This window comes from Mytilus californianus, unplaced genomic scaffold (assembly GCF_021869535.1).
Source record: "Mytilus californianus isolate M0D057914Y unplaced genomic scaffold, xbMytCali1.0.p SCAF_5, whole genome shotgun sequence".
NCBI classification, from domain to species: Eukaryota; Metazoa; Mollusca; class Bivalvia; order Mytilida; family Mytilidae; genus Mytilus; species Mytilus californianus.
In genome coordinates this window covers 104,544,174-104,571,743 of record NW_026262701.1, presented here as the reverse complement: position 1 = coordinate 104,571,743, position 27,570 = coordinate 104,544,174, and the positions used below count along the sequence as shown (strand labels likewise).

Below are 27,570 nucleotides of genomic sequence, written 5' to 3'. Positions count from 1 at the left end.
TTTAATGGGAGATAACTTTTTGTTAAATATGCAGATGATTTTTGCACAGTTGAAATTTAAATCCTAAAACTTTGACTGTTTTTCCATCTTTAAAATTAATTTTACAAACTGGTGTTGATGCTATATTATTGTTTAAAATAGTTAGAAATCAGAAAAGTATTAAGTAAATTTTAGGTTGACAGAATTGATTTGTAAAATTATGTAATGTGTCAATTTTTATTTCATTTTAGGTTCTTTCTGTGACATGTTTTCATGGTGTGGAAATAAGACTTGGTGGTCTAATACAGCTAATATGTAGGTAGGTACCAGTACCAGTATGTTATTCCATGTTAAAAAAGTAACAAATGTATAATATAGTGTTATTGAATGGTTGTTTTCATATTAATCCTATATTATGTTCAAGTAGTCGTATTGGGTTGAGGTTAGCTGTAATGGCTCGAGGTGTAGCTGAAGGCCAATACAGCTGATGAGACCCAAAACGACTGTACAAGGACATAATACAGGATTAATATGAAAACACCCATTTTATGACACCTTATTAACCAATGACTTGGAATAGCCACCAGAAGCTGATCGAGGACAAATTCAACAGTAGAAAAACTCCTACATAAACAATATAAACTAATTGGGTTTTTCATTTAAATGCAAGGAGAGTTGAATAGCCCTAAAAATTTATATACATTCATCAGTAAATAACTCTGAGCCTCTTGATTTTAACACAAGCTATCTCCCATCAAAATGATGTCATTGACGTTTGTAAACAAAATGGAAATGGCTAGGTTAGAAGTACGTGGTGAGATGAAGAAAAAAGTATGTGAAATCCATCTGGTGCCGAGGATAGCATTCACAAATGACCCTTTTCAAGGCCATCATTATTTTACAGAAAGAGTCTTCTTTTGTTGTATATATGAGGCATTTTAAGACACAAAATAATTCTCTGATTAGTGTTTTGACATTTTGTTATGGTACTACAGTATACTGGGTTAACCCAATTAAGGTGGTCAAAATATTAATACGTGTAGAAGAGCTTCTTAAACATGCACTTTAAATAGTTCATGAAAGGCCCATCTATTGTTAGTTTGGTATAATTAAACAAATGTTGCCCCTTCAAAGCGGTGCATATCCAAGATTGTCAACCCTACTGCACCCACAGAGAAATAGTCTTTTACGGTTGACAATTCTGGCTATTCACCCTTTCAACGGTCTTTAATTTATATATACTGGTGCTAAAAGAAAAAATTATATCATATGAAAAATAACAACTTTAACATCAAATTTGTTGAAATCTAATATTTCAAGTAAAACACACATCCATTTTCTGACACCTTTTTGAATCAAAAACCGTAAGTTAAAATCCTGTATTAAGACCAGTAAAAATTCTGTATGAACTGGTTTTTCTGTATCAGACCTGTATTAACGACCAGTTCTAAGACACATGGAATTGTATTAACTGGACAATTTATAATGTATTTTAAGTCATTGGTTAATAATAGAAAAATTTTAATATTATTTGCTCTAGGCTTGAAAGTTTATACGAGTTTGGTCAGAAATCTACTATTTTTGTTTATCGGTATTATAATATGAGAAGATTTAATAAGGATCTGAAATGGCCGCGGGATGTTTGCGCTTTTTCATAGGACATTTGCGCTTTTTTAAATGGACATTTGCGCTTTTTTAAATGGACATTTGCGCTTCAATTTATAGGACATTTGCGCTTTTTAAAAAAGGTTGTTTGGGCTTTTTACATAGGACATTAGCGCTTTTATGATATAAGCTTCTTATGAATTCCATCCTATTTAATCCAGGCTTAGGACCGGTAGGTTTGACCTGGCAAAGTTAAAGTCATAATTGTCATTATTGTTAAAAGTTTGATAGTCATTAATTCATAGCACAATCATGTTTAAAAGTTATTTTATAACACATTAATATTGTTATCTATAGTTAAAAGTTAACATTCTAAAGACATAAAGACGTGTATAGTCATCACAAGTCATTTTTCGCTTGATATCTGAAGCTCAGGGAATGAACAAATTTAGCTCTTGTAATCTGTCCTGGTACTTCGCCCACATTTCAAATAAATATTCTAGTTTCTCTTTCTCAGCTATTTAAATGAGGTCCCTGTTCATCAATATCACAAATTTTATTGTAATTAACCGACTGTTATTCAATGATAAAAATCCATCGTAACATAAAACAAAAATTTTCCCCGGCCCCCCCTTTTTTGGGAAAAATTTGGTTGATTATATAGGGAATCACTGAAGCATGACTGGAGCGGGCCCCCTCTTAGGCAGTCAGTGTGCCCCCACTTATGAAAATTTCTGGATCCGCCACTGACAGTATACCAACACAATATACCAACAGTGATCCTTTTAAACAATTTTGAAAACTAAGCATTTTATATTTCAGGTTAGCTTCACAGCTTGTCTGTAAGGATTGAGGCTGGGAATGGTCATTGGAGCTGAAATTTATGGTAAGAACCAATACATAGATTTATGACCTATTCATCCAAGAGCATATAAATGTGATAGATTTTTATTATGCACAAATGTATATCTTACATTTTAATGTTTCTTAAGTTATAATTGTATATATAATCTGGAAGAAGGTAAATAAAGAAGTAAAAAACTATAATTTAGGAAAATATGTTTTTTGTTATTATCTTAAATAGTCCCATAATATAAAAATTGATGTGGTATAATTGCAAATGAGACCAAATGATGTGGATGTACGCAGCTAAAGGTCACATGACAGCTTTAACAATGAGTAAAATCTAGACTGTTTAGTAAGCTATAAAAGGCCCCAACATGACAAAATTTGAAACAATTCAAACAAGATCTCCAACTACCTGATATATGATAAAACAATGAACGAAAAACAAATATGTCGGATATCGATCATACTTATTTGTTTTTTGGTAGTTTAAATTTATGGCAACAAATCACTTAAAAACTAATGAAAGAAATGTATGCATCATTATTGTAATGCCCAGTTAATAATTCCTTTGCCAGAATAATGTTTCAATTTTCATATAGTTTGACAGATATGCTTCAGAATGTCTATTTCTTTTTCAGGTAACTTTTACTGTGGCTGCATAAAATGACTGTGTGATATCACTGTAACAGTGAAGAATGTAATTTAGACAATTTTTGTGTATGCTTGAAAATTTTTTTATAATTTTTTACAAAAAATAAAAAAAAAAAAAAATTGAGTAAAGATTCTCCATTTTCAACAAGATTGGAAGTTGTAGGTTAACTTGTATTTGAAATTCAAAATTTCATTTTCTTTTTTCCATTAAAGCCCTATGGCAATATTTTGGTAGCTCTTCTCATGTCAATTATTGCCTTGATATATTATTTTTTATTCTTTTTTTTTTTCAAAAGTGAAACAGACTAATTTTACTTGAAGACCTACTTAAGAAATTATTAATAATGGTCCGTGTCTAGTCAAAACACTTCCAGTAGGTTCAGAATGAAGAATCTAAAAAAAAAAATAAAGAAAGAAAAAAGGAAAAAAAAAAGAAAAGAAAAAGAAACAAATGTCATTTTATTGAAATGTAGTTTTTGGTTTCCAGAATTGTTAGAATTGTTAGATATATGTCTGTTCCAACTTTTTTTTATTTTTAGCTTAACTGCTAACAACTTTTAAGAATATCTTACAAGAAGCATAGTTGAGGAACATCTTGATGAAAATAGATTGATCTTAGTGTTTAACTCTTGTTAGCAGAAGAATGAATTGTTAACAAATTTAGTTTTTAATGCTGTATCAATTTATCTAAAATCCAAATTATAAATATTTTTTTCCTTATTTTTACTTGCATTCCATTATTGTATAGTGATTGATGAAAAATAAAGCTGTGAAATTATTGTTATTTGAGGGGACTCATAAGTATGCCATATGGTTTCACGAAATACCCATAAGACTCATCAGTTTACATATATTTTTTAAGTTATGTATGTGTAAGTCTTACAAGTTCTTTGTGAAATGAATTTTGCCGGTTAGAAACCAATAAAGTAGGACTTGGATGGCCAAACACTATAGGGAGTATATAAAAAAAAATCCCCTGTTAAACAATTTAAGTACGCAGTTTTTGATGCAATATAAACTTGGTTACTGCAAATAAAAATGTTAGGTTTGGTTTGACTCCACTTTCTGTACATTTATACAAATTAATGGCTGTCAGTTTTATTTATTGGTTTTGTTTATATATTATAAATGCATTATTCAGCATCTGAGGCCACTCGAGTGAAAATAATTATACAGTTTGTGCAGTTTGTTTTATTTTTTCATTTTCATATGATTGAGTTTTATGTTTTTCGTCATTCATCATTATTTATATTTTAAGGACATTATAATTATAAGGTTTGTTTTTTGAGGATTGTACTCAACTTCTTAAGAATTATTTACCCCTCCTAAGATTAATCAGGAAACTGTAAAATAAGTTTTTCTTTGATTTTTATGGTTAGATGGGTGTTTAACGTCCAGTCTCAAATTAAATGCATAAATGCTTTGTACTAGACCAGCACGCTGAGCTGGATTTTTTAATGTGCTAGTTCACAATGTAACAGTCCACAGGAAGACATTCCACCTTACCTAATATCAAATACCAATTTTTAATTCTTTGGTTTGACCCAGCAGGGGATCCAAGTCCCATGACCTTCTTCACTCGAGGTGAGCATATAATGGGATGTTAAAGAAGATTTGTCTGTTTGTCCATCATCATCTCTCATCCACAGCTTATATTCTGTTGGAAGGTTTTCATTTAAACTTTCAGATTATCTTCTGTAACTAATGGCAATGTGTATTGTATTTTATTATAATGAAATTTTGGGATTCCCAATTGAAATGAATGGACCTTTTAAATATTTTGATTAACTTCAGAAGGAAACATCTTGTACAACAATTTTGTCATGTGAAGGATAGGTTGGTTTGAATATTTTTTGTTTTGTTTTTAATCTTTATTTTGATAGTTGGATCTCATTATGACAAAATTTTCATAGCATTAACAAGAATTCAGAATAAATTCTACTTTAAGACACTAATATATTACCATTTTATAAGGCTTTGCTATAACAAGATTTGTGTTTTATCTGGTTTTATATTATTTTAGTGGTTTTTATGTGATTTTATTTGATTTTATTGTCAAATCTTGTTGTATCAAGCCTTAATATGATTGAGTTTGTGGGGAAAATTGATAGATTTTGCTTATACATGCAATACAAAATATTTTTTTACATGATGAGATCTGACATTTTATGCTGTTAACTCATTCTTAAAGGATAAAATAGAAAATGAATGTATTAAACTATTGATGTAGTCCTTAAAGATTGACCAAATTACAAGATTAATGGATGCAAGTTCAAAATCTGCTCTAACTAAATCTATGTTAACATCAGCTGAACCATCCTATCCTTCGATATGAATTATAAAATGTAAGAAATGTTAAAATCCATTCATCAATTGGAGAACCTTAAGAAATTTTAAAAATGGTACACACTGTCAACAGATACTGAAGATTATTTGAAAGTTTAGGAAAAGTCTTATTTAATCCTTTAATTGTTTGGTTAAATTTGTAGATAGATAAGCAAACAGATGATACACTTGCTCACCACAGCACATCTAATGGATAAATAACGAAATAAAAACTGTTTACTAGTTATCTCCCTTAATATAAAAAAAATAAAGGTCCTTGAAAAATATAAATATACTTTTTCAATACAAAAAACTAACTTTGCATAGAAAAGAAAATTTATATAATAAAACAGCTTGGGTTAAAAATAAGAAATTAAATACAGTTAACTATTTCCTTGGTGATCTAATAATTTTTGCACAAGTCAAGATATTTAGATTATTTTAATTACCCAGTAAATAAATTGAGTACACCTCAAAAATGAATTCGATTCATGTATTTTAAAACCTTTTTTATTGTGTATAAGAATTGTAATGTTTTTGAATGTCCTTTTCAGAAGTTGAGACAAACTGATGATTCTATTTCTTTATGACATTCTATCCTTTTTTATAAGTTTGGTAAGTAATTGAAAACCTCAAGTTTATATATTAAAAAAAGAAACGCTACTTTAATAGGAAGTAATAATAACAAAATTTGGTTCATGTATCTCAAAACCAGTCCTTTTCCAGTTTGAGAACTGGTATCCATGAAATTAGTAAGAATCATCAGTAATGTCAGATATTTTGTATAATTGTAAAGTCTTCCTAATGATACCTAACCCATGATGCAGATCCTTTTCCTCCTTTTAATTGTATTATTGTAAAGTTGATAACCGTGACCAAAGGCTTATTACTAGTTATTTCTATTTCTTTGATGTTTATACACAGCTGATGAAGCAGAATGTGTCTTCTACATTTGGGTATTGTGTATCATGATGCATAATAATAGTACAATTAATTGATAAATAAAATGTATTGAAGAAAACACATCTTATACATGTTATATTTTATGTGAGTCTGAATTACTAATAAAGGGGGAAGAGGTTTCTGTGGTCTAGGGTATGAGGCAGATGTCACTTTGTGTCTATCATATCGATCTTTAAACTTTTAGAAATGTTCATGAAACTTCTTTGCTGGTTTGAACAAGACAAATAACGCTTTAGGCATTACCGGTACCTTACAGAATTGTTCATTAGATTTGATGATTACCTGATTAGCTGCCAATGCTTTAAATAGATCAAGAATGCTTAAATGATCTAATTTTATATTGTCTTATAAAAATAAGAAAATGTGGTATGATTACCAATGAGACAACTCCCCACCAAAGACCAAATGACATACAATTAACAACTATAGGTCACTGTACGGCCTTCAGCAATGAGCAAATTGACTGTCACATACAAAACACAGGGATGCTGATCTGGTGTTGGAGTTGTCTGTATAAAACTTCATTATATCTAGATGCTGGAAGAGCTGAATAATACAATCTGGTATGCAGATGCCTTATGGTCTGAGGTATTCATCTGGCATATGATCCATCATTGTTGTCTTTATCCAATTTTGAGGTCCAATGACCACTTAAAAATTGTATAGTTTTTGTCTCGCCTTGACGGAGTCAAAAAGCGAGACATAGGTATGATGTTTCCGGCGTCGGCCTCAACAATGTATTAGTTTGTGATTAGGTCTAGTTCATGGTGAACCACTAGTGGTAGGTCAGTGATATTTGGTCTGCAGTTGTATTAGCATTGGCACATCTCATTACCACGGAGATTGTTTGGCCCCGCCCCCTCAGTCAAGGTCTATTGACTTTGAAACTTTGCTTAGTTTTCATGTATTAGTTTGTAATTAGGTCAGTTTATGGGGAACCACTAGTGGTAGGTCAATGATATTTGGTATGCAGTTGTATAAGCATTGGCATATCTCATTTCCATGGAGATTATTTGGCCCTGCCCCCTCATTCATGGTCTTTTGACTTTGAAACTTTTGCTTAGTTTTCATTTATTAGTTTGTTATTAGGTCAGTTTAAGGGGAACTGTTATTGGTAGGTCAATGATAATTGGTATGCAGTTGTATAAGCATTAGCACATCTTATTTCCATGGAGAATATTTGGTCTTTATCCCTCAGTCATGGTCTATTGACTTTGAAACTTTTACTTAGTTTACATGTATTAGTTTGTGATTAGGTCAGTTTAAGATGAACCACTAATGTTAAGTCAATGATATTCGGTATGCAAATTTATTGGCATTTGCAAGTTTCATTTCCATGGATTATATAGCCCCACCCCCTCATCATGGTTCATTGACTTTGAAACTTTTACATAGTTTACAAGTAATGTTTGTGTTTAGGTTTGTTGAAAGGGAACGACTTATGATAAGTCAATGGTATTTGGTATGCAGTTGTATTAGCATTGGCACATCTCATTTCCATGGAGATTGTTTAGCCCTGTACCTTCAGTCATGGTTCATTGACTTTGAATATTTGCATAACTTGCATGTAAAGTATTGCTATTTTAATTTCAACATTTGCATTATCAAAATAACAAATAGGCGAGACATATCTCTGTGTTAACAGTTTATGTTATGATTTTAATCTATTTTTACTTGATTTCTAAAACCAAAGTAGAATCAGGTGAGCGACACAGGCTCTTATAGGAGCCTCTAGTTTTTCCTAACACACCAGCCTCCCAAACAGAAAGTAGACAGATTGGCTACTAAATCATTAACTATATCTATACAAACTGACATATAGTTCCCATTTTTATGCCCCCCCCCCCACCCCCCCCCCCCCCCCCCCCGTAACGGAGGGGGCATTAAGTTTTACCGTTGTCTGTCCGTACGTACGTACGTCCCAAAGTTGGTTTCCCTATCTAACTTTAGTTTGCCTCAAACAAATGTTATGAAACTCATACAAAATGCTTATTACCACAAAACACAGATCAAGTTTGAATTTTGGTGGCGTCACTTTAACCGTTTTAGAGTTATGTCCCTTTACAAATGGAAAAATTGCTGAATTTTTCGTTTCTGTTCTCTTACTGAAGTTTGCCTCAACCAAATGCTATGAAACTTATTCATAACACTTATTACCACAAAACTCAGATCAAGTACAAATTTGGGTAGCATCACTTTTACCGTTCTTCAGTTATGTCCCTTTATAAATTTATATGATATGCAAGCGGGGGCATGTGTCCCATGGACACATTCCCCATTTATTTTTCCTGAGGCACCAGCCTCCCAAACAGAAAGTAGATAAATTGGCTCTAAATCAGTAACTGAATCTACACAGACTGAAATATAGTTCCCATGTTTTTCCCTTAGGCACCAGCCTCCCAAACAGAAAGTAGATAAATTGGCTACTAAATCAGTAATTAAATCTATACACACTGACATAAAGTTCCCAATTGTTCTCATGTCTGTAAATATGCACAAATGAACTGTAAAAAATATGGTTACATCTTAATTTAGAACATTTTTAGGCAGTAAAGCTGCCTTATGCTACCACCCTAGATTTGTGTTCTTCCCACTAAATGGTGTAAAAAGTGCTATTGTTATTATCTAGCTGGCTTATATGTTATTAATAACTAATTGGGCACTTTTTTTCATACTTTCAATTCTGGAATACAAAAAATATGACCAGAATAAAATGCTCCGCTGGGCGCAGCTTGATACGACCGCAGAGGCTGAACCCTGAACAGTTGGGGCAAGTATGGACACAACATTCAAGATTGATACAGCACTGAATTTGGATTGTGATTAAATATTTGACACAGCATAGAATGAATGTGGTGTAAGAACTTTTTTTTTAATTTACCTATTCAAACCATATCATTATTATTAGCTTTTATATATAAATCAGAAATAACCAATTTAAAATGGAAAATTCTAAAGAAAAAAAAAAAGGAAAAAAAAAATCCCCCCCCCCCCACAATTTTTTGAACCCCATTATGATTCATCACCCCCAAACTCAATCCCAGCCTTCCCTTTGTGGTATGGTACCTTGCAGTACAATTTCAGAGAGATCCATACACTTGAACACAAGTTATTGTCTGGAAACTAGAAAAATGCTTATTTTTGGCCACGTTTTGGCCCCTTATTCCTAAACCTTTTGGGCAATTACCCCCAAACTCATTCCAGCTTTACCTTTGTGATATGGAACCTTGTAGTACAATTTTAGAAAGATCCATACACTTACTCACAAGTTATTGTCATGAAACTAGAAAAATGCTTGTTTTTTCCCCTTTTTTGGCCCCTAATTCCTAAAATTTTGAGGCGATTACCCCCAAAATCAATCCCAGCATTCCCTTTGAGATATGGAACCTTGTGGTTGCAATGTCAGAGAGATCCATACACTAACACACAAGTTATGTCTGGAAGTTACAAAAATGCTTATTTTTGGCCCCTAATTCCTAAACTGTTGGTACCATAACCCCCAAAATCAATCCCAACCTTCCTTTTGTGGTATTGAACCTTATGGTAAAATTTCATAGAGATCCACTCACTTAAAATAAAGTAAGAGTGCGAAAACCCATGTGTCTTCGGACGACGACGACGACGACGACGACGCGGACATAATTTGCGGTCGTATAAAAACCTTAAGGGACAACATAGCCACTAAGATAGGCCAACTTGACAACATTTCCATATACGTATGGCTTGGTACATGTGACCTGACATGCTACAATTACAAGACTAAATACATAGAACTACACCCAGATCCATACGAAGCCACAAAAGACACAGTGGATAACCTAAATGAAATTGTTAAAATAGTACAAAATTATCCTGGATGCAAAGTGACGCTCCTAGAAGTACCCCCCATTTCAATCTACCACTGGAACAAAAGCCGAAACCACCCGGACACTAACCAGTATATTAACCAGGACTGCCTATTGGTTAAACACATTCTGGAATTAAACAGCAAAATACGTGAAATAAACCAACTGATACAGGTCTTTCCACCCACACTTTCAGTCGACATCAGTCATAACCAGCAAAAGAGCTCCAAAAACAGACACAAAAGGGTAGCTGATAGGTATAACTTCAACCTATATATAGACGGAATACATCCTTCAGTGCTATTGGCCAGAGTGTGGCTGAAGAAGATTGGAAGGTTAGCTCAGAGTCACTGTTACCAACAGTAGGGTGAAGTTTGCTGTGGATTGGTGATTAGCAGTCGACAGTGGGATTATCCACGACGTACCTACTCACTAATTGGCAGCAGACTTAGAACTTACAACTGACTGGCCTAAACATATCTACACTGATTGAGAAATACGTCCACCAACATAAGAGCAATACGTCCAACAAGGTAGCTGTGTGTTTATACCGTTTCTACCATTAGGTCTGCATTTTGCCTTATAAGTACATATTAACTTATCAAGCTTAACTATAAAGCTTTTATACAGCTTCTATAAGAAGACTATACATACATATATATATATAGATTTTTGCTATTTATTAAACAACAGTACTATAAACAGAAAACAAAGGAAAAGGGGGAACGTCACTAGAGATATATACTTACAGCTCAAATAAAATATAGCCCGCTAACGTCAAGGCCTGTACACAGTCAGTGGAAAGCTGTCGACCGTGGGATTATCCACTACGTACCTCTTCACTGATTGTATACACCTGATAATATGGGGGACAACCAGCAAGTCAGCAGAGTTGGGCGCAGCTTACCAAACAAGAGACAGATCACCAAAGATTATAACCTTAACATCCAGAGAGCACTAATGAATAAGCTCGAGGCAACTAAAAGAGAGGCCCACCTTGAATTAAAAACCACAGGTGGTGGACTGGTCATAACTGCTGATGCTGCTACTTTCGAGCTTATAAAACAGGCAACTGCAATCTACTACACCAGAACGACAGGAGAAAATATCCTAATCCAAGATAGGGATACCAAAAATTAGTACAAACAAAACCAACAATTTACAGCAAATTCAACCAACTATAAAATGGGACAAAGTAGACCAGGATTTATATCTGGCAATTATAAACGAGCAGGTGGATAGCAGAATGCCCAGCTGAGACAGCAGAGGACGCCAACCTCCTTATCAGTAAGATGCACCAAATGCTAACAAAAGCAGCAATTGAGAGCTCATCGAAGAAATCAAGATATAAGGCAAAGCCAAAACTGAAAGTATGGACGCCAATCATCAAAAGTAGTCTGAAAGAGATGAGAAAACGCTATGATGTATGGACTAGAAATGGGAAACCCACCAACCCAGCTGACAAGTCATATCAAGACAGAATTAACACCAGAAAGGAATTTAAAAAGCAGGTGAAAGTTGAGCAGGCCAGAGAGCGAGACAGGGAAAAACAAGAGATATTGGAGGCAAGAACAAGAGACAGTAAGCTGTACCACAAACTCGTAAAAAGCAGTAGGAACAGAAACAGGGCTGGTATAATGGATCTACATGTAAATGACAAATGTTACTCTGGTGACCAAGTAATCGAAGGCTTTACTGAACACTTTGGAAATCTAGCATCAGCAGAAAAATCATCCCAGCTGAAGGATTATCACTATCACGAGCTGGTAGAATATGAGATCGAATTAATCAACGACATGGTAAAAAGTAAGAAAACACCTTTGGCAAACCACACAGAGCTTAAGAAGGCCATAAAGTCATTAAACAAAGGTAAATCTGCAGACATATATGGCATCACAGTTGAGCACCTCATCTATGCAGGAGAAAAAATAGAACAACTACTTTTACTGCTCATCAACCTAGTATTTAAACATGGCTGTATTCCAGACATACTTAAGAAAGGACTACTTACTCCTGTCTTCAAAAACAAGGGGGACCGATGTCATGCTGCCAACTACAGAGGTATAACAGTACTGCCAGTCGTTAATAAGATAGTAGAGGCAATAATCAGAGACAGAATACAACCAAAAGTCCTTCAAGATCAAAATCCAACCCAACGAGGCTTCACGGCAAAATCATCGCCACTGAACGCAGCTCTGGTCGTGGAAGAAGTTTATCGTGAGAGTGTAGACAGCAACCAAGAATTTGAGCTGGTTCTATTAGACGCAAAGTCGGCATTTGATGTAGTGGTACACAGTCACCTAATGCGACGACTCTTTCATTGCGGTATCGACGACACTCTCTGGAGGATAATACAGAGTATGCACTGGCAATCAACGAGTGCCATCAAATGGGAAGGAATGATTGCAGACGAGTTCGCAGTAAGCCAAGGTGTACGACAAGGAGGAATTCTCAGCACTGATTTATACAAGGTCTATGTAAACCCACTCCTGAATAGATTACAGCAATCAGGCCTTGGATGCAAAATTGGTAATGTCCTATGCAATACCACAGCATGCGCAGACGACATAGCATTATTGGGAAAAAGACCACCTGATATGCAGATACAAATAAATATATCTGCTGACTACGCTGGAATGGAAGGCTATAAGCTCCAACCCCAGAAGAGTGTGGCAATACACATCCAACCTAAACCAACCAAGAACAGTTGTGAACCAGAACAATACCAGCTAGGAAAAGATCCAATGCCAAACGTCACAAAATCAACCCATCTTGGTATAATAAGAACACCATCAATGAGACAAAACATCGAATCCAATGTTGAAGAGAATGTTAAGAAAGCAAGAAGAAGTGCCTATGCCCTGCTCGGCAGTGGATTCCATGGAGAAAACGGACTAGATCCTGAAAGCTTAATCCATCTATTTAAGACCTACATATCCCCAGTACTACTCTACGGGATGGAGCTTTTGACACCAAAGTCAGCACACTTGGAAACCCTAGAGAAGTTCCAGAAAAAGATGCTCAAACAAATTCTCTCAGTCCCCATGAGTACTCCTGACCCAGCAGTCTACATCCTAACAGGCATCCTACCAGTCGAGGCACAAATCCATGCCAAAATGATGACATTCTTCTGTAGCATATGTCAGCAAGCAGACAACAGTGTTGATAAACAGCTTGGTAAGAGACAACTCACTGTAAAATCATCAGGAAGCCACAGCTGGTATATTGAAGTACAGAGGGTCATGTTCAAATACAACCTCGGCAGGGCCATGGACATGCTAGATAATGCAGATGTGACTAAAACCACTATCAATCAAATAAAAAGGCAAATTGCTAATTACTGGGCCAATGAAATATCGGTTATTGCCAATCTGTACCAAGGGTTAAAATACCTTCAGATAGATAATTTCAAAGCGGGTAGAATCCACAACATATTGAAGATAAAAAGCTATACCAATAAAGACCGTTCTAGAATTCCAGTCAAACTAAAACTCCTGACAGGAACCTACGCCCTGCAGCCCCTGAGATATAAAATCTATAAGGAGGGAAATCAGGAGATATGTAACGCCTGCAGCCAGAAAGAGGAAACTGTAGAACATCTGTTAATTGAATGTAAAGCTTGGGATAACATCAGAAGGCCAGTCATTAATGATATAGAGAGTCTACTGACAAACCACAGCAATATAGAATGGGAGTCCTTAAGTGAAGGGTTTAAAATACAGATATTGATGGACGTAACCATGGTACAACGACAACTTCGACTAAACAGTGAAGAAGTCTCAAAGATAGAACACCAAGCAAGGCGTCTTATATTCCTTATACACAGTGCCGGATGTAAACTCTTACTACAACCATAGCTGAATGGAAGATATCCTGGTCATGGTCTATGGGAGGGTGGGGTCTGGGATGTAGGGCAGTCAACTCCAAATAGGTCGAACACATAGTATAACATCATAAATGTCAAATGCTCATGAGAGTATTATGCCCATGCGTGCAAAGAACATTATGCTTATTAATACGTAATATGGGTGTGCCGGTGCCAATACAGACTCGAGACGATATCTTTTACCTTTTAAAGTCATTTTATTCTTTATTGTGCTAACATAGATAAGGTGAATATTTAGATTCTATTAGATTTTATGATGTGTAACGACAAGCTCAATACGCGGAGTACAAGTGATTTAAGTAGATTTTACAATGTGAATATAAAGACAATAAGCTCAATCAGAGACATATAATACAAGAGATTCGCAACTCGGCGAAATCCCGTAATAACACGCGGCCACTAGTTAAACCTCGCGAGATCTCCTTAGGTAATAAAGTCATTAATAAAAGTATTAAAAGTACTCGAAGTAAGGACGAATGTTTAAGCATAACATAAACTGTTTCAGTGCTAAATTTATCATAATTAATTAAATAATTTGAGTACATATATAATTATTTATTTTAATGTAATTTTGATTTTAGATTTGTATTAATGAAAAAGAGACATAATTTGATAGTGTATTAAAAAAAACTGATATTAAATAATTAACACTTGATAAATTGTGTCAGAGTTCATTTTATTTGATAGTTACATAATGGGTTTCTATTGAATATACACCTGCCTCGGAGACATAATTTCACAGTGTGACATGTATATTAGGTTTGAATTATTCGATGACCAGGTAAATCACGAACATGTTATAAATAATGAGTTTTAATTGACACCTTGTAAACAAGAAGTTGTTACACCACAGGTGTCCACACTCTTTCCAAAAATACAATTCACAAAATGTAAAATTAATTAATATGGAAAAAAACTTAATTTATTTGTTAATTCATTGTTAATCATGATAGGCTTTGTTTTTTATTCTTGAAATTTATAAATTATTAGAATTTTATTTATTTTTATATTCATCATTTATTGGGCTTTCATTGAGTTTTTTTTCTGTAGGATTGTCGGTAAATGTTTGATTTCTAAGTGTTGTTTGACAGTTTCATCATAGGCTTGCACTGAGTTGTTTTTTTTAAATGATTGTCGGTAAATTTATGGTTTCTTCATGTTCGAAGTGTGTATTGAGAATTAATATTTAAGAAAATTACAATTAATTTCTCATTTGAATAAAGCTTCATTCATGTGCACGCAATATGGAATTTTATTTCGTGGGATGACAATCTTAATAGTTACGACTTAAATATACTCCTAGTTGAATAAACTGATAACGAACTCTTTGTTGATAGTGAAAAGGACGAAAACATAAGCGAGAGACCCACCAACAAAAACAATTGACAATACTGCATACATAGATGGATATGTGTGTCCTCAAAGCAACAAAAAATCTATAAAAAAACACAACATTGAAGTGGGAGCCGAGGTCATACAGCAACATGGAAGACACTATTTAAAAAAAGTATTTTATAACCTTATTTCCACGAGACAATCATTTGTAGTGGTTTTTGTCTTCTTATATTGGGGTAAAGAGATGGCAATTTAAAAGTGAGATTGTTTATGTGTATACATATACAAATCCTTGGTGTAAATAAAATCTTTTATTATCAAATATATATATATATATATTATATATCTTTTGCAGTCACCATTGAAATGTCCTCAATACGATTTTAATTTAAAAATGAATTAGGTTCATGTTTTGAATGAGAAGCGTAGTCTGAAACGACAACAGATGCATGAAGCTCATTCATAATATTGCGACCAGCAGAAGGTTTCCTTTACAAGGAAAATTTTACTCCTTTTGTAAATTTACTGCATTCGTTCATCTTTGGCACCCTAAAAAGAAGAAAAAAACAATGACTTCAGAATAGGAGAAGATAAACAACTTTGCCATAAACAGAATGAAAAATGAATAAATTGTCTAACAAAATGCAGGCTATAAATTTCATAGTGCACAAAAAAGAAGGACTGATTTAAGGAAATTTGTCAATGAACAATTTCAATATTTAGCCAGTTCAGAGACATATAATACAATATATGTCTCTGGCCAGTTTAATAAAAAAAATTCGGGTATCAACCAGAAAAAATCGCCACATTGTTGGATCAAATTTTACGAAAATAGTCTTATTTTCACGAAACAACATTTAGGAGTATTATTGCCCCATAAAATTATATATTTATTAGCATATTTCCAAGTTTTAAGAAAAAAATTGGGAGATCAAATGGTTTCTACGGCAATAGGTGAAGTAAAATGGGCCGAGTTTTAACTTTGTTTGTATTTGATTAATCTCATCATAAGAACACATTTTATCAATAACAAATTATTAGAATTAGTTTTTTGTAACTTTTAAATATACTTGCATGCTTTAGCTGTGAAAGGTATCGGATTTATCCATTAGAAAAATCGTGAGGCGTAGAACCTTTTTCACAACAATAGCATGTTTTTACCCATAAATCCATCGGATTAATCGGCTTTCCGGTGGCCACGTCATTTCATTGGCTGTTATATAGACTCTACTAGAGTTGCGAATCTCTTGTATTATATGTCTCTGGCTCAATGAGCCGACTTTTTAGATTCTAAGGCGAACTATCTTAGATTTTAGATTTTAGAGTGCGAATCTGATTGAAGTAATTATTTTACAACGTTTCTTTTTACGTATGAACTATTTTACCACGTAAACATAAATAATCCCCCTGTAAATATGTCCAGTAACTAGCCTATGAATTTTAAATGCAACTAAGAGTACACACAACAAGTTATGCGAGTAACTACAAAAGTGAACCTGTATATATTGGTGGAGGATAGTATTATTCAAAATAGAGTGTACATATATTTCTTCATTCATGGTGGTGGGTTTTGTTCTACATGCCGAACAGATATTGTAGCGGTGTGGTTGTCCTACAAAGGATGTGAAGATTTGGAAAGAAAGAAGATCGTCGAACTACCCAAAACTTTTGAAGTTGCACATAGGAAGTAGTGCTCAATAGAAATCCGTACGTAGTTTATCATCCCATGTGCTTTTGGCTAAGATGTCAAAGAACAATTGTATGAAATATTTCATCGCCGAAAATCTCTAATTACAAGTCGTTTACATTTCCCAAATGGCCAAAGGCGCAGGAATATTGTTCATGTACACCAAATCTCTATGATAGAGGAAATAACGGTCTCACTAATTAGCGACAACAAGAATTTTAGCGACAAGAAGCGTCAACAAGCGACAAGAAGCGACAACAAGAATTATTTTAGCGACAAGAAGCGACAAGAAACTATTTAGCGACAAGAAAACATATTTTTTTTAATTAAAATTAATTATTGCAATAAATATTAAAAGAATATGCAAAAGAAAATAATTTTAGCGACAAGAAAGTTAAAATTGATAGAAAAAAATGAAACATTATTTACATAATATTTTATCATCTATTATGTATAACAGCCAGTATTACGTTTAATTATTGTATTATGAGATTACTTTTCCTTGTGTTTTAGAACATATTATTTATCTTATAATTTGTTTTTTAAAACTCTTTTCGTGCAATATATATTAAGCTCGCAAAATGAATTATTTGTGCATCATTGTCCTGAAAATATTGACACAAATTGTGAAATACAAAGAACTGAAATCAAACAAGAGGAAAAGAAAATTGAAATTTAAATGTTTTCATCTTTTTATTTGTTTATTGCCTCATTAAACGATATTTATCATGTTTATGCATATTGATTGAAGATGAAAGGAAATTAATGACAATCTTGAGTTTTCAACAGGTGTTCACTATTTACAATGATTGTATATTCTGGCGCGTGTAATTGTATAGTCTGACGCGTGTACAAAGTTGAAGGTGTTAATTGGATGTTATTGTAGCAATAAAAAAGGGGACACGCGCCTCGTTAATCTCATTTGATGTTCCACATTGTGTGTACTGTTATTACCTTAGGGTGAAGCCACATCTAATGTTGTTCCTATCAAGAACAATGAATTATACTGTTAGAAAGGAAATTATATTTCATGTTTTTGTTTCAATAAATCCTTCAAAGGAAAGTTGACCTTTTTTTGTTTTTGTTTCAGTTTTATAGAGTGTGCATTTCCTTTGCTCTACCAAGCTGACTGAAGCCATTCAACTTTCATGTTTAGTATAAAGTAAATTGTCAGCATTTCAGTATTATTCTCGCACAAGTACGTGCTCTGTGCAATTGCTAGAATCTAAAACGCAACTCGGTTTACCTTTGATTAATAAATCAGTTACTTTGTACGTCTTTGATACTGCGCGGTATCAAACGAACCCTTTGGTACAGGGTTTCAATTTCCTTTTGGGCAAGGGAAAAAAAGGTTACGACTCGAACTTCGATAAATGCATATTAGAAGTATTATAATTATACTATAGTGGACACGTCCGTTCATGATATCCCCTTGGGCAAGGGTAAATATTGAAACGCACTTATTTTGTCACATCGCCGTGTCAAACTGAATCCCTTGGGATAAGGGTTTTCCTCTTGGGCAAAGGAAATAGTAAGGGAAGTTATACCCTGCAATATTAGTCTTACACTCTAAAAATGGCACACCCATGTGGTAACTGTTCAAAAAACTGCACTCGAATGTGTGTGTTTTGTGAAAAATGTGAAACACGGTTTCACCAAAAATGCCAGAAATTAACAAAAGATCAGTTTCGGATCTTAAGTCAGACTAAAAGCTGTGATTTCATATGCACACAATGTTGTCATACAAAAGATCATAAATTTGACTATGATCTTTCTATTAGTAGATTAGAAGCTTATGCAAGTAAAAATTTGTTGACGGATGGCGTAAATTTTTTTTTTAGATTGAACTTAATATTGTTTTGATACTGCAGCTAAAAGAAGTTACAATAATAGCCAATATAAAACATTGATTTCCATCCCTAAATGAGTCTATGATTGTGAAGAAAAATGATGTGAATTGAAATTGAGATTGTGCAAAATATCACTTTGTGATTAATTATATTTAGGAAACAAACATAACATGACGTGTTCCTGCTAAAGTATAAAAATTATAAAATGTACATTTCAGGCTAAAGAAAGAAAAATGAGTGACTCTGAAAATGAAGAGGAATGGGTGGTTAAGAGGCACAAAAAAGAAAAGAAGGAATTACAGGCTAAAATACAACAGTTAAAACATAGTGTGTCAAAAGGAGATAAAAAGAAGAAGAAAGAAATTACAGAACAGATAGCAAAGTTAGAGGGTGAACTGAATGACAAACATGCAACAGAGCTAAAAGAATTAAAAGACAAATCAACACAGGAGGTGACAAATTAATACTAGATTAAATTAAATTTAAGAAGTTTTAAAAATATGAATATTGATTTTTCTTTGTGGCATTTTGTTGATAATTTTATCATTGGAAGTTTATTCAAATCTTATTTTTACTAGACTGGAAGATTATTTAGCTTTATGCAAGTATAGGATAATTTGATAAATGTATAAAAATAGACTCATCATAGATACCAGGATTAAAATTTTGTACCCCAGACGCACATTTCGTCTACAAAAGACTCATCAGTGATGCTTGAATTTTGAAAAAATTTCCAAATAAAGTACGAAGTTGAAGAGCATTGATGACTCAAACTTCCAAAAGGTTTTGCCAAATACAGTTAACATAGTCTATTCCTGGGGTAGAAATACACTAGTATTTCGAAAAATTCAATGTTTTGTAATTATTAATTTCAAAATCTAAGTCATTCATGCAGATATTTCCAAAAGTAAACACCAGAATCTGTAATTGGTTGACAATATTATAAGCAATAAACAATCAAGGAATGGAGAAGTAGCATTTATACTTTGCTGTTTGAAGAATGAAATTCTACATAGTCCTTTAGGATAAAAAATTGGCAAACTTTGACTTTCTGACATACAAAACATTTCATTTCTGTCATTGTCTGTTGGAATTTGTATTTCATGTACTTACCACAGGCTCTTGTCTCTGAGAAAAATTACCTATAATATATTATCTAACTTTAGTTTGCTTCAACCAACTTATACACAATGCTTAAAAAAAACTGCACTCGAATGTGTGTGTTTTGTGAAAAATGTGAAACATGGTTTCACCAAAAGTGCCAGAAATTAACAAAAGATCAATTTCGGATCTTAAGTCAGACTAAAAGCATATGTACACAATGTTGTCATACAAAAGATCATAAATTTGACTATGATCTTTCTATTAGTAGATTAGAAGCTTATGCAAGTAAAAATTTGTTGACGGATGGCGTAAATTTTTTTTTTAGATTGAACTTAATATTGTTTTGATACTGCAGCTAAAAGAAGTTACAATAATAGCCAATATAAAACATTGATTTCCATCCCTAAATGAGTCTATGATTGTGAAGAAAAATGATGTGAATTGAAATTGAGATTGTGCAAAATATCACTTTGTGATTAATTATATTTAGGAAACAAACATAACATGACGTGTTCCTGCTAAAGTATAAAAATTATAAAATGTACATTTCAGGCTAAAGAAAGAAAAATGAGTGACTCTGAAAATGAAGAGGAATGGGTGGTTAAGAGGCACAAAAAAGAAAAGAAGGAATTACAGGCTAAAATACAACAGTTAAAACATAGTGTGTCAAAAGGAGATAAAAAGAAGAAGAAAGAAATTACAGAACAGATAGCAAAGTTAGAGGGTGAACTGAATGACAAACATGCAACAGAGCTAAAAGAATTAAAAGACAAATCAACACAGGAGGTGACAAATTAATACTAGATTAAATTAAATTTAAGAAGTTTTAAAAATATGAATATTGATTTTTCTTTGTGGCATTTTGTTGATAATTTTATCATTGGAAGTTTATTCAAATCTTATTTTTACTAGACTGGAAGATTATTTAGCTTTATGCAAGTATAGGATAATTTGATAAATGTATAAAAATAGACTCATCATAGATACCAGGATTAAAATTTTGTACCCCAGACGCACATTTCGTCTACAAAAGACTCATCAGTGATGCTTGAATTTTGAAAAAATTTCCAAATAAAGTACGAAGTTGAAGAGCATTGATGACTCAAACTTCCAAAAGGTTTTGCCAAATACAGTTAACATAGTCTATTCCTGGGGTAGAAATACACTAGTATTTCGAAAAATTCAATGTTTTGTAATTATTAATTTCAAAATCTAAGTCATTCATGCAGATATTTCCAAAAGTAAACACCAGAATCTGTAATTGGTTGACAATATTATAAGCAATAAACAATCAAGGAATGGAGAAGTAGCATTTATACTTTGCTGTTTGAAGAATGAAATTCTACATAGTCCTTTAGGATAAAAAATTGGCAAACTTTGACTTTCTGACATACAAAACATTTCATTTCTGTCATTGTCTGTTGGAATTTGTATTTCATGTACTTACCACAGGCTCTTGTCTCTGAGAAAAATTACCTATAATATATTATCTAACTTTAGTTTGCTTCAACCAACTTATACACAATGCTTAAAAAAAACTGCACTCGAATGTGTGTGTTTTGTGAAAAATGTGAAACATGGTTTCACCAAAAGTGCCAGAAATTAACAAAAGATCAATTTCGGATCTTAAGTCAGACTAAAAGCATATGTACACAATGTTGTCATACAAAAGATCATAAATTTGACTATGATCTTTCTATTAGTAGATTAGAAGCTTATGCAAGTAAAAATTTGTTGACGGATGGCGTAAATGTAGAGAAAATATTGCTAAGAAAAGAACCACTAACACAAATTATTGGGGAGACAAACCATACATATTCTGCAATGAGCTCTTTGGTTGAAGACAGGGTTTCTAGACAAATATTAAATGAACAAAGCATGATTATTAAAGAAAGAAACCCTGTCCAAGTCTCAACAAATGGCAATTGTCTCTTCAATTCTTTGTCAGTGGACATGTGTGGCAATGAAAGTCTTGCAACAAGACTGAGAGTTTTGACTTGTATAGAGATGGTGTCAAATAAGCTAATTTATGATACATCTAAGCACAATAGACTAGAACTTGTCTCACCATCATATGATGAAGCTTGTAAGGCTGCCGCCAAAAATAGAGCATTTTCGTCCGCATGGACCATTCTTGCCGCAGCGTCGGTATTGGGTTGTCCAATTCAGTCAGTATATCCACCCCGAAATGGGTTTATGGACAAGACAGTCGGTATCTTAAACACCATGTTTGATCCATTGCAAATTCAGTCAAATGATCCAATTGTTATACTATGGACCAGTTCTGGTCATGGGCGCAGTCCGATATAGACTCCAGATCACTTTGTGCCGCTAGTTAAAGCTAGCCACAATATATCTGTTATTGATATAGACAGTATGCATGACTTTCCTATTTTAGATAGCACAAGAAATGAATCAAATGTGTGTCCAACAATTTTCGATACCACTGTTAAGTCTCTAGATGAATCTTTCGATTCAGTTGATCAAGGCAATAAACGCAGTGACACATGTCATGTAGAATTAGATAACTCTTATACTAACTGATGTAAAGGTAGACAGCATATCTTGCAAGCTCGAAGCAAATGAATCAAATGTATCAACTGATTCAAATATTCAAAATGAAAATATAATTAAAAACACTTTAGATGGCAAGTTTCTATCAATTGATCAGATTTTAAATGTGCTGGTAAATGAAAATGTTTCTCATACTGAGATACCACGCTCGGTTAAAGAGAATTAGTACTTTGTGCTAGACAATCAATCAAATATGACTAGGAAAGCTAAGTCTAAGAAAATGGAGTTTTGGGACGATTGTGGAACATGGGATTCCAAATCAACCTCAACTAAAACAACATATTTTGTAGTACAAAATGATAACAATTTGGTTTCTTGTGTTAAAAAGAATGATATGTATTGTAAAATAATAAAAAAGGAATTTATTCCTTTAGAACCACAACCTGATGATTCTAATTTGTTCATCCTTAAACGGTATTATGCATCTCTTAAAAGAATGAATTCTTACAAAAAAAGAATTAGTTGGTTGGATAAATTGCCTGGCCATTCATTGGAAACAATGAATAAAGCCATAGCAGAGTACATAGGAACTTATCCTATTGAAGTAGTTAACAAGCATGGTAACGCTAAACTGACAAATCAAGAATATATCAGAACATCACCTGATACTAAATCGCAAGTTAGATCAGAAATAGAAGCTGGAAAATCAGTTAAACAAATTTTCACTGATAACTTTGAATCTGAACATCAGCCACGTGACTCAAAATATGTCCAAAACGTTAAATATCATGTTAATAATGAAAAAAATCCTTTCAACAAACAAAATATTGCTGATGATATGCAAACTGTTATTAACATGAATTCTGCTAAGCATCCTTTTTTGAAAGAAATTGTTCAGACCACAGGCAAACCACCAAGTGTTATCTGCTACACAGATTTCCAAATGAAGCATTTTGCCAGTGCTTGTAAATCATCAATAATTGGTGTTGACAGAACATTCAATTTGGGCGCCTGCTTTGTCACAACAACTGTTTTCCAGGAAAACAAACTTAAACGCAAAGGGAAAAACACAAACCCAATAATAATGGGACCAATTTATTTGCATTGGGATGGTGCTTGCCACACCTACCAACGTTTTTTTACTCATATTGCATCAGTGCTTGATACAACAATAAGTGATACCTTGCTTAGTTATAGCAATCTTGTGATTGGTTCAGATGAGGAAAAGGCTTTAGTAAAAGCTATCAAAGACAGTTTTCCAACATCTGAACTCACATTGTGCACAAGGCACTTGAGTGAAAATGTTACAAGGCATTTGAGAACAAAGGTTGGCGTAAATGACAAGAACGCAAAACAAATTTTATCAGACTTATTTGGGGATAACGGTCTGATAGAAGCAGATACGACGGTAGATTTTTCCGCTAAGGTTACTGATATTGAAAGAAAATATGAAGACCTCGTTGGTCCATATCTTACGCAAAAAGTTATTCCTACTATAAGGGATTACGTGTACAATGCTCGAAAAACAGAGTCGAGAATTCCATTGCAATGGAAAAACAATAATTGTGAATCAATCAATCACATCTTGAAACTAAATCAAGATTGGAAGCCTGAGAAACTTCCAGAGTTAATTAATAAAATTCACAAAGAAATAAAGTTGCAAGAAAGTCTTGTCAATGGCGCACTTTATGGACATGGAGACTTTGAGCTAAGCTCCTCAGTAAGCCATTTTCAATGCACAAAAGCTCTATGGCAGATTAAATCGGAGAAAGAAAAGGCTTTTGCATTGCAAAAATTCTTGACTCATGGGAGAAAGTTAAACGCAATCCCAGAGTCCACCACTTCAACAGATGGTGGGCTGACAATCCCCAAAACAAGTGCATGTGCACGTAAACCTTGCCAACGGAAACGTATTAAAAATGCTAAAACTACAACTTCAAAAAGGGCAAAATTACAGTGAACCTTAGTGGTAAAAATCCACCGCTTATCAAAATGGGACCACCATGTACAAAATGTATAAATATTATGTTAGATAGGAATGTACATATTACTATATAATGACTAAAAATAATTAAAAAAAAAAAAAAAAAAATTATATGGACCCCAAGGTAGAACCACGTCCTCGTCGTGGGGTCTGGAAACACGCTTAAATAATAAAGATGGCAAAGCGTGGCTGAGAGTTCTACAAATAAAGCATCGAATTGACATAACAAGAGTACACTTAGAGCATAGTATTAAGCAAATGAATCAAAATATTATATTCCATTATGCCCGCTCCATATATATCTCCATTCGTTTATTCATACTTTGACTTTGATGAAAACAGATACATACATTATCTTATACATATTCTTCATATTTAAAAATAAAAAAAAGAAGCTCAATCTCTTTCTTCTTCACAAATGTTTAATTTCTTCATCTACCAATATACTAATATAAACTTCACAATCTCTTTCTTCCTCACAAATGTTTCATTTCTTCGTCTATCTATATAATAAAACATTTTAATTAGACATATCTGCTAGTATATTTAAAAAAAAAACATTAAATACAAATTTCTTTATATCTAATAAAAAAAAAAAATGTTTTCTTGTCGCTAAATAGTCTTCTTGTCGCTTCTTGTCGCTAAAATAATTCTTGTTGTCGCTTCTTGTCGCTTGTTGACGCTTGTTGTCGCTTCTTGACGCTTGTTGTCACTAATAAGTGAGACCCGGATATAAAGTTATATGTAGTAGTCTAAGTTGGCGGTAATTTTAACTTACACAAAACGTAAGGTAAGTATTCTGATGTTTTAAAGTAAGTTTTGTTAATAATGATGTTCTTTTCGTTTAAGAAGATTGTGATTATTTTATTTATTTCAATTAAATGTATGCACATTTAAATTCCTTTCTTTTATTATATTATCCCGTTTATCACTGACCTTGGCAGTTGTTGTTGTTTTTATGAATGTTGTTTTTATGAATGAAAAAGATCCGAAAATCGACGTTGATGGGATGTTTTAAGAAATGTGGACAACTCGTCCCCGAGACAAGTCGGACCGAGTCCACTCTGACCATCTTAGAAGACAACTCGGACCGCTTGTCAGATTTACTTAGGGTTTCATAAAATGTTAAGACTAACATGTCTAGCGGAGTTATCAATCTTTCGTTTGTGCATTGGGGTCTATTTAAGGGTATTTCGAGGGGCCTAAATAAGGGAGGGGTTTACTATAGAACACTATGGGATTTTATTTTTTTCAATTTTCAAATGACTATTACTTGAAAACAGTAAGTGATAGACACACACGATCTTCAGTAATGATAACAGGACAATAGAACAAATCAAATAAAATATAGGGGAGTCCCTGGGGGTCAACCACATCCCCTTCTGTTAAGAACTTGTTAACGGTTGAGATCCCCACCCTAAACCATACATAGTCTTGTATGGTTCAATAAAACAAATAAAATGAAATATAGGGGAGCCCCTGGGGGTTTCACCCCATCCCTCCTGTTTGAGAACTTGTAAACGGTTGAGATCCCCACCCCTACACCATATATATTCTTGTATGGGACAATAAAACAAATAAAATAAAATATAGGGGATTAGTCCATGGGGGTCACCCCAGCCCTCTTCTTTTTGAAAATTTGCAAACGGTCGAGATCCCCACCCCAAAACCATATATATTATTCTTGTATGGGACATTAAAACAAATCAAATGAAATAAAGGGAGAGTCCGCTGGGGATCAACCCCCACCTTTTGATAACTTGAAAACGGTCGAGATCCCCACCCCTAAACCATATATATTCCTGTTCGTCAACTCAAGAATGTTTGAATGACATACAGGGTCAATCTCCTAGGCGTCACATATGCATATCACTTTACTTGACCAAACCAATTTGTAGGCGACCATGGGAATGACGAATTATAGGAGCTTTGTTTGGGAGACTTCGTAACAGTATCCTGTTACAATTATTTCTTGTTTATTATAGAATTTAATTGATGCAAGAAATAAGTCTAGGTTGAACTTACTTTAATTATTTTTTTAGTTATTTTTGGGCCTATAAAAATTTTCATTTAAGGCTCATTTTAAAGGAAACATATTTAAGATAAATTAGAAATAACTTTTGAAAATGGTAGGATTGGATAGCGGAAACATTAAGGTACAAACATTTTTTTAACTTGAAATAGCTGAGATAAATAATTAAACCAATTCTTCCACAATATTCATCTTAACTTAAGCTTCTGCCACGTTTGCCTTGGGTTTTTTAATTAACTGCCTATAGCGCCCTTGGTGCTTTGATTTCAAGAATAATAGTCATTACTTTTTTCAATTTACTGACTTGTTTTGTTTTTTTTAATTAGATAAGAGTATTGATACAATATTTGTATGATTTACAGCTGTTATGATCAAAGAACAATTAAACACAATGGATAGGGCAATAATTGGAATTGCATATAGTCCCCTCCTCTTTAATGCCTATCATTATTGACCAAATTACATTGAGTTTATACACAACATGGCAGACCACTCAATACACAATCTTTGACCTCGTTAGTATCAAATGGATGTTTGATCTATACAGGTCAGTGTCTTCATGTGTAATTGATTCATTTGTTCATACAGTAATTAAACATAAATATTAAAAGTGCATTTCTTTAAAAACAAGTTGCTTTCTTTAAAAAAAAAGAAAAGCAATACGTGAACCTAAGACCGCTGACTGCCGGGTCACCAGAAGATTGTTGCTGAATTTGTGTTTGCTTTTGAATTGAAATAATTGACTGTGATTAGAAGAAGTCAGTTGAAAGTGTATATTTACATCTACTATTTGAATATACATTTTAAAGCTAGACTATTTTATTTAGTACTTGGGAATGTACATAATTTTCCCGATGATAACCCTTTTGCAAATCCCAATTTCTACAAACCGGATGACTTATGCAAATTGCACAAACCAATCGCAATATAAATTTATACACTCAGTTTGCTTTATAATCTG

At 33.4% G+C, this 27,570-nt stretch overlaps 1 protein-coding gene and 1 long non-coding RNA gene across 2 annotated transcripts; both read left to right on the top strand.

Annotated features, from left to right (window-relative positions):
* Positions 1-253: 253 nt before the first annotated feature.
* Positions 254-3,163, top strand: LOC127700438 (uncharacterized). Its single transcript, XR_007981574.1, has 3 exons — positions 254-298; positions 2,407-2,470; positions 3,072-3,163. It is a non-coding gene; the product is annotated as an uncharacterized LOC127700438 (long non-coding RNA).
* A 9,025-nt stretch (positions 3,164-12,188) lies between these two features.
* On the top strand, positions 12,189-20,877 carry LOC127702851 (deubiquitinase OTUD6B-like). The gene is made up of 3 exons (XM_052207154.1): positions 12,189-12,278; positions 19,194-19,427; positions 20,632-20,877. The coding sequence occupies exons 1-3, from the start codon at positions 12,189-12,191 to the stop codon at positions 20,875-20,877; spliced, it is 570 nt and encodes a 189-aa protein (XP_052063114.1).
* The last annotated feature ends 6,693 nt before the right edge of the window (positions 20,878-27,570 follow it).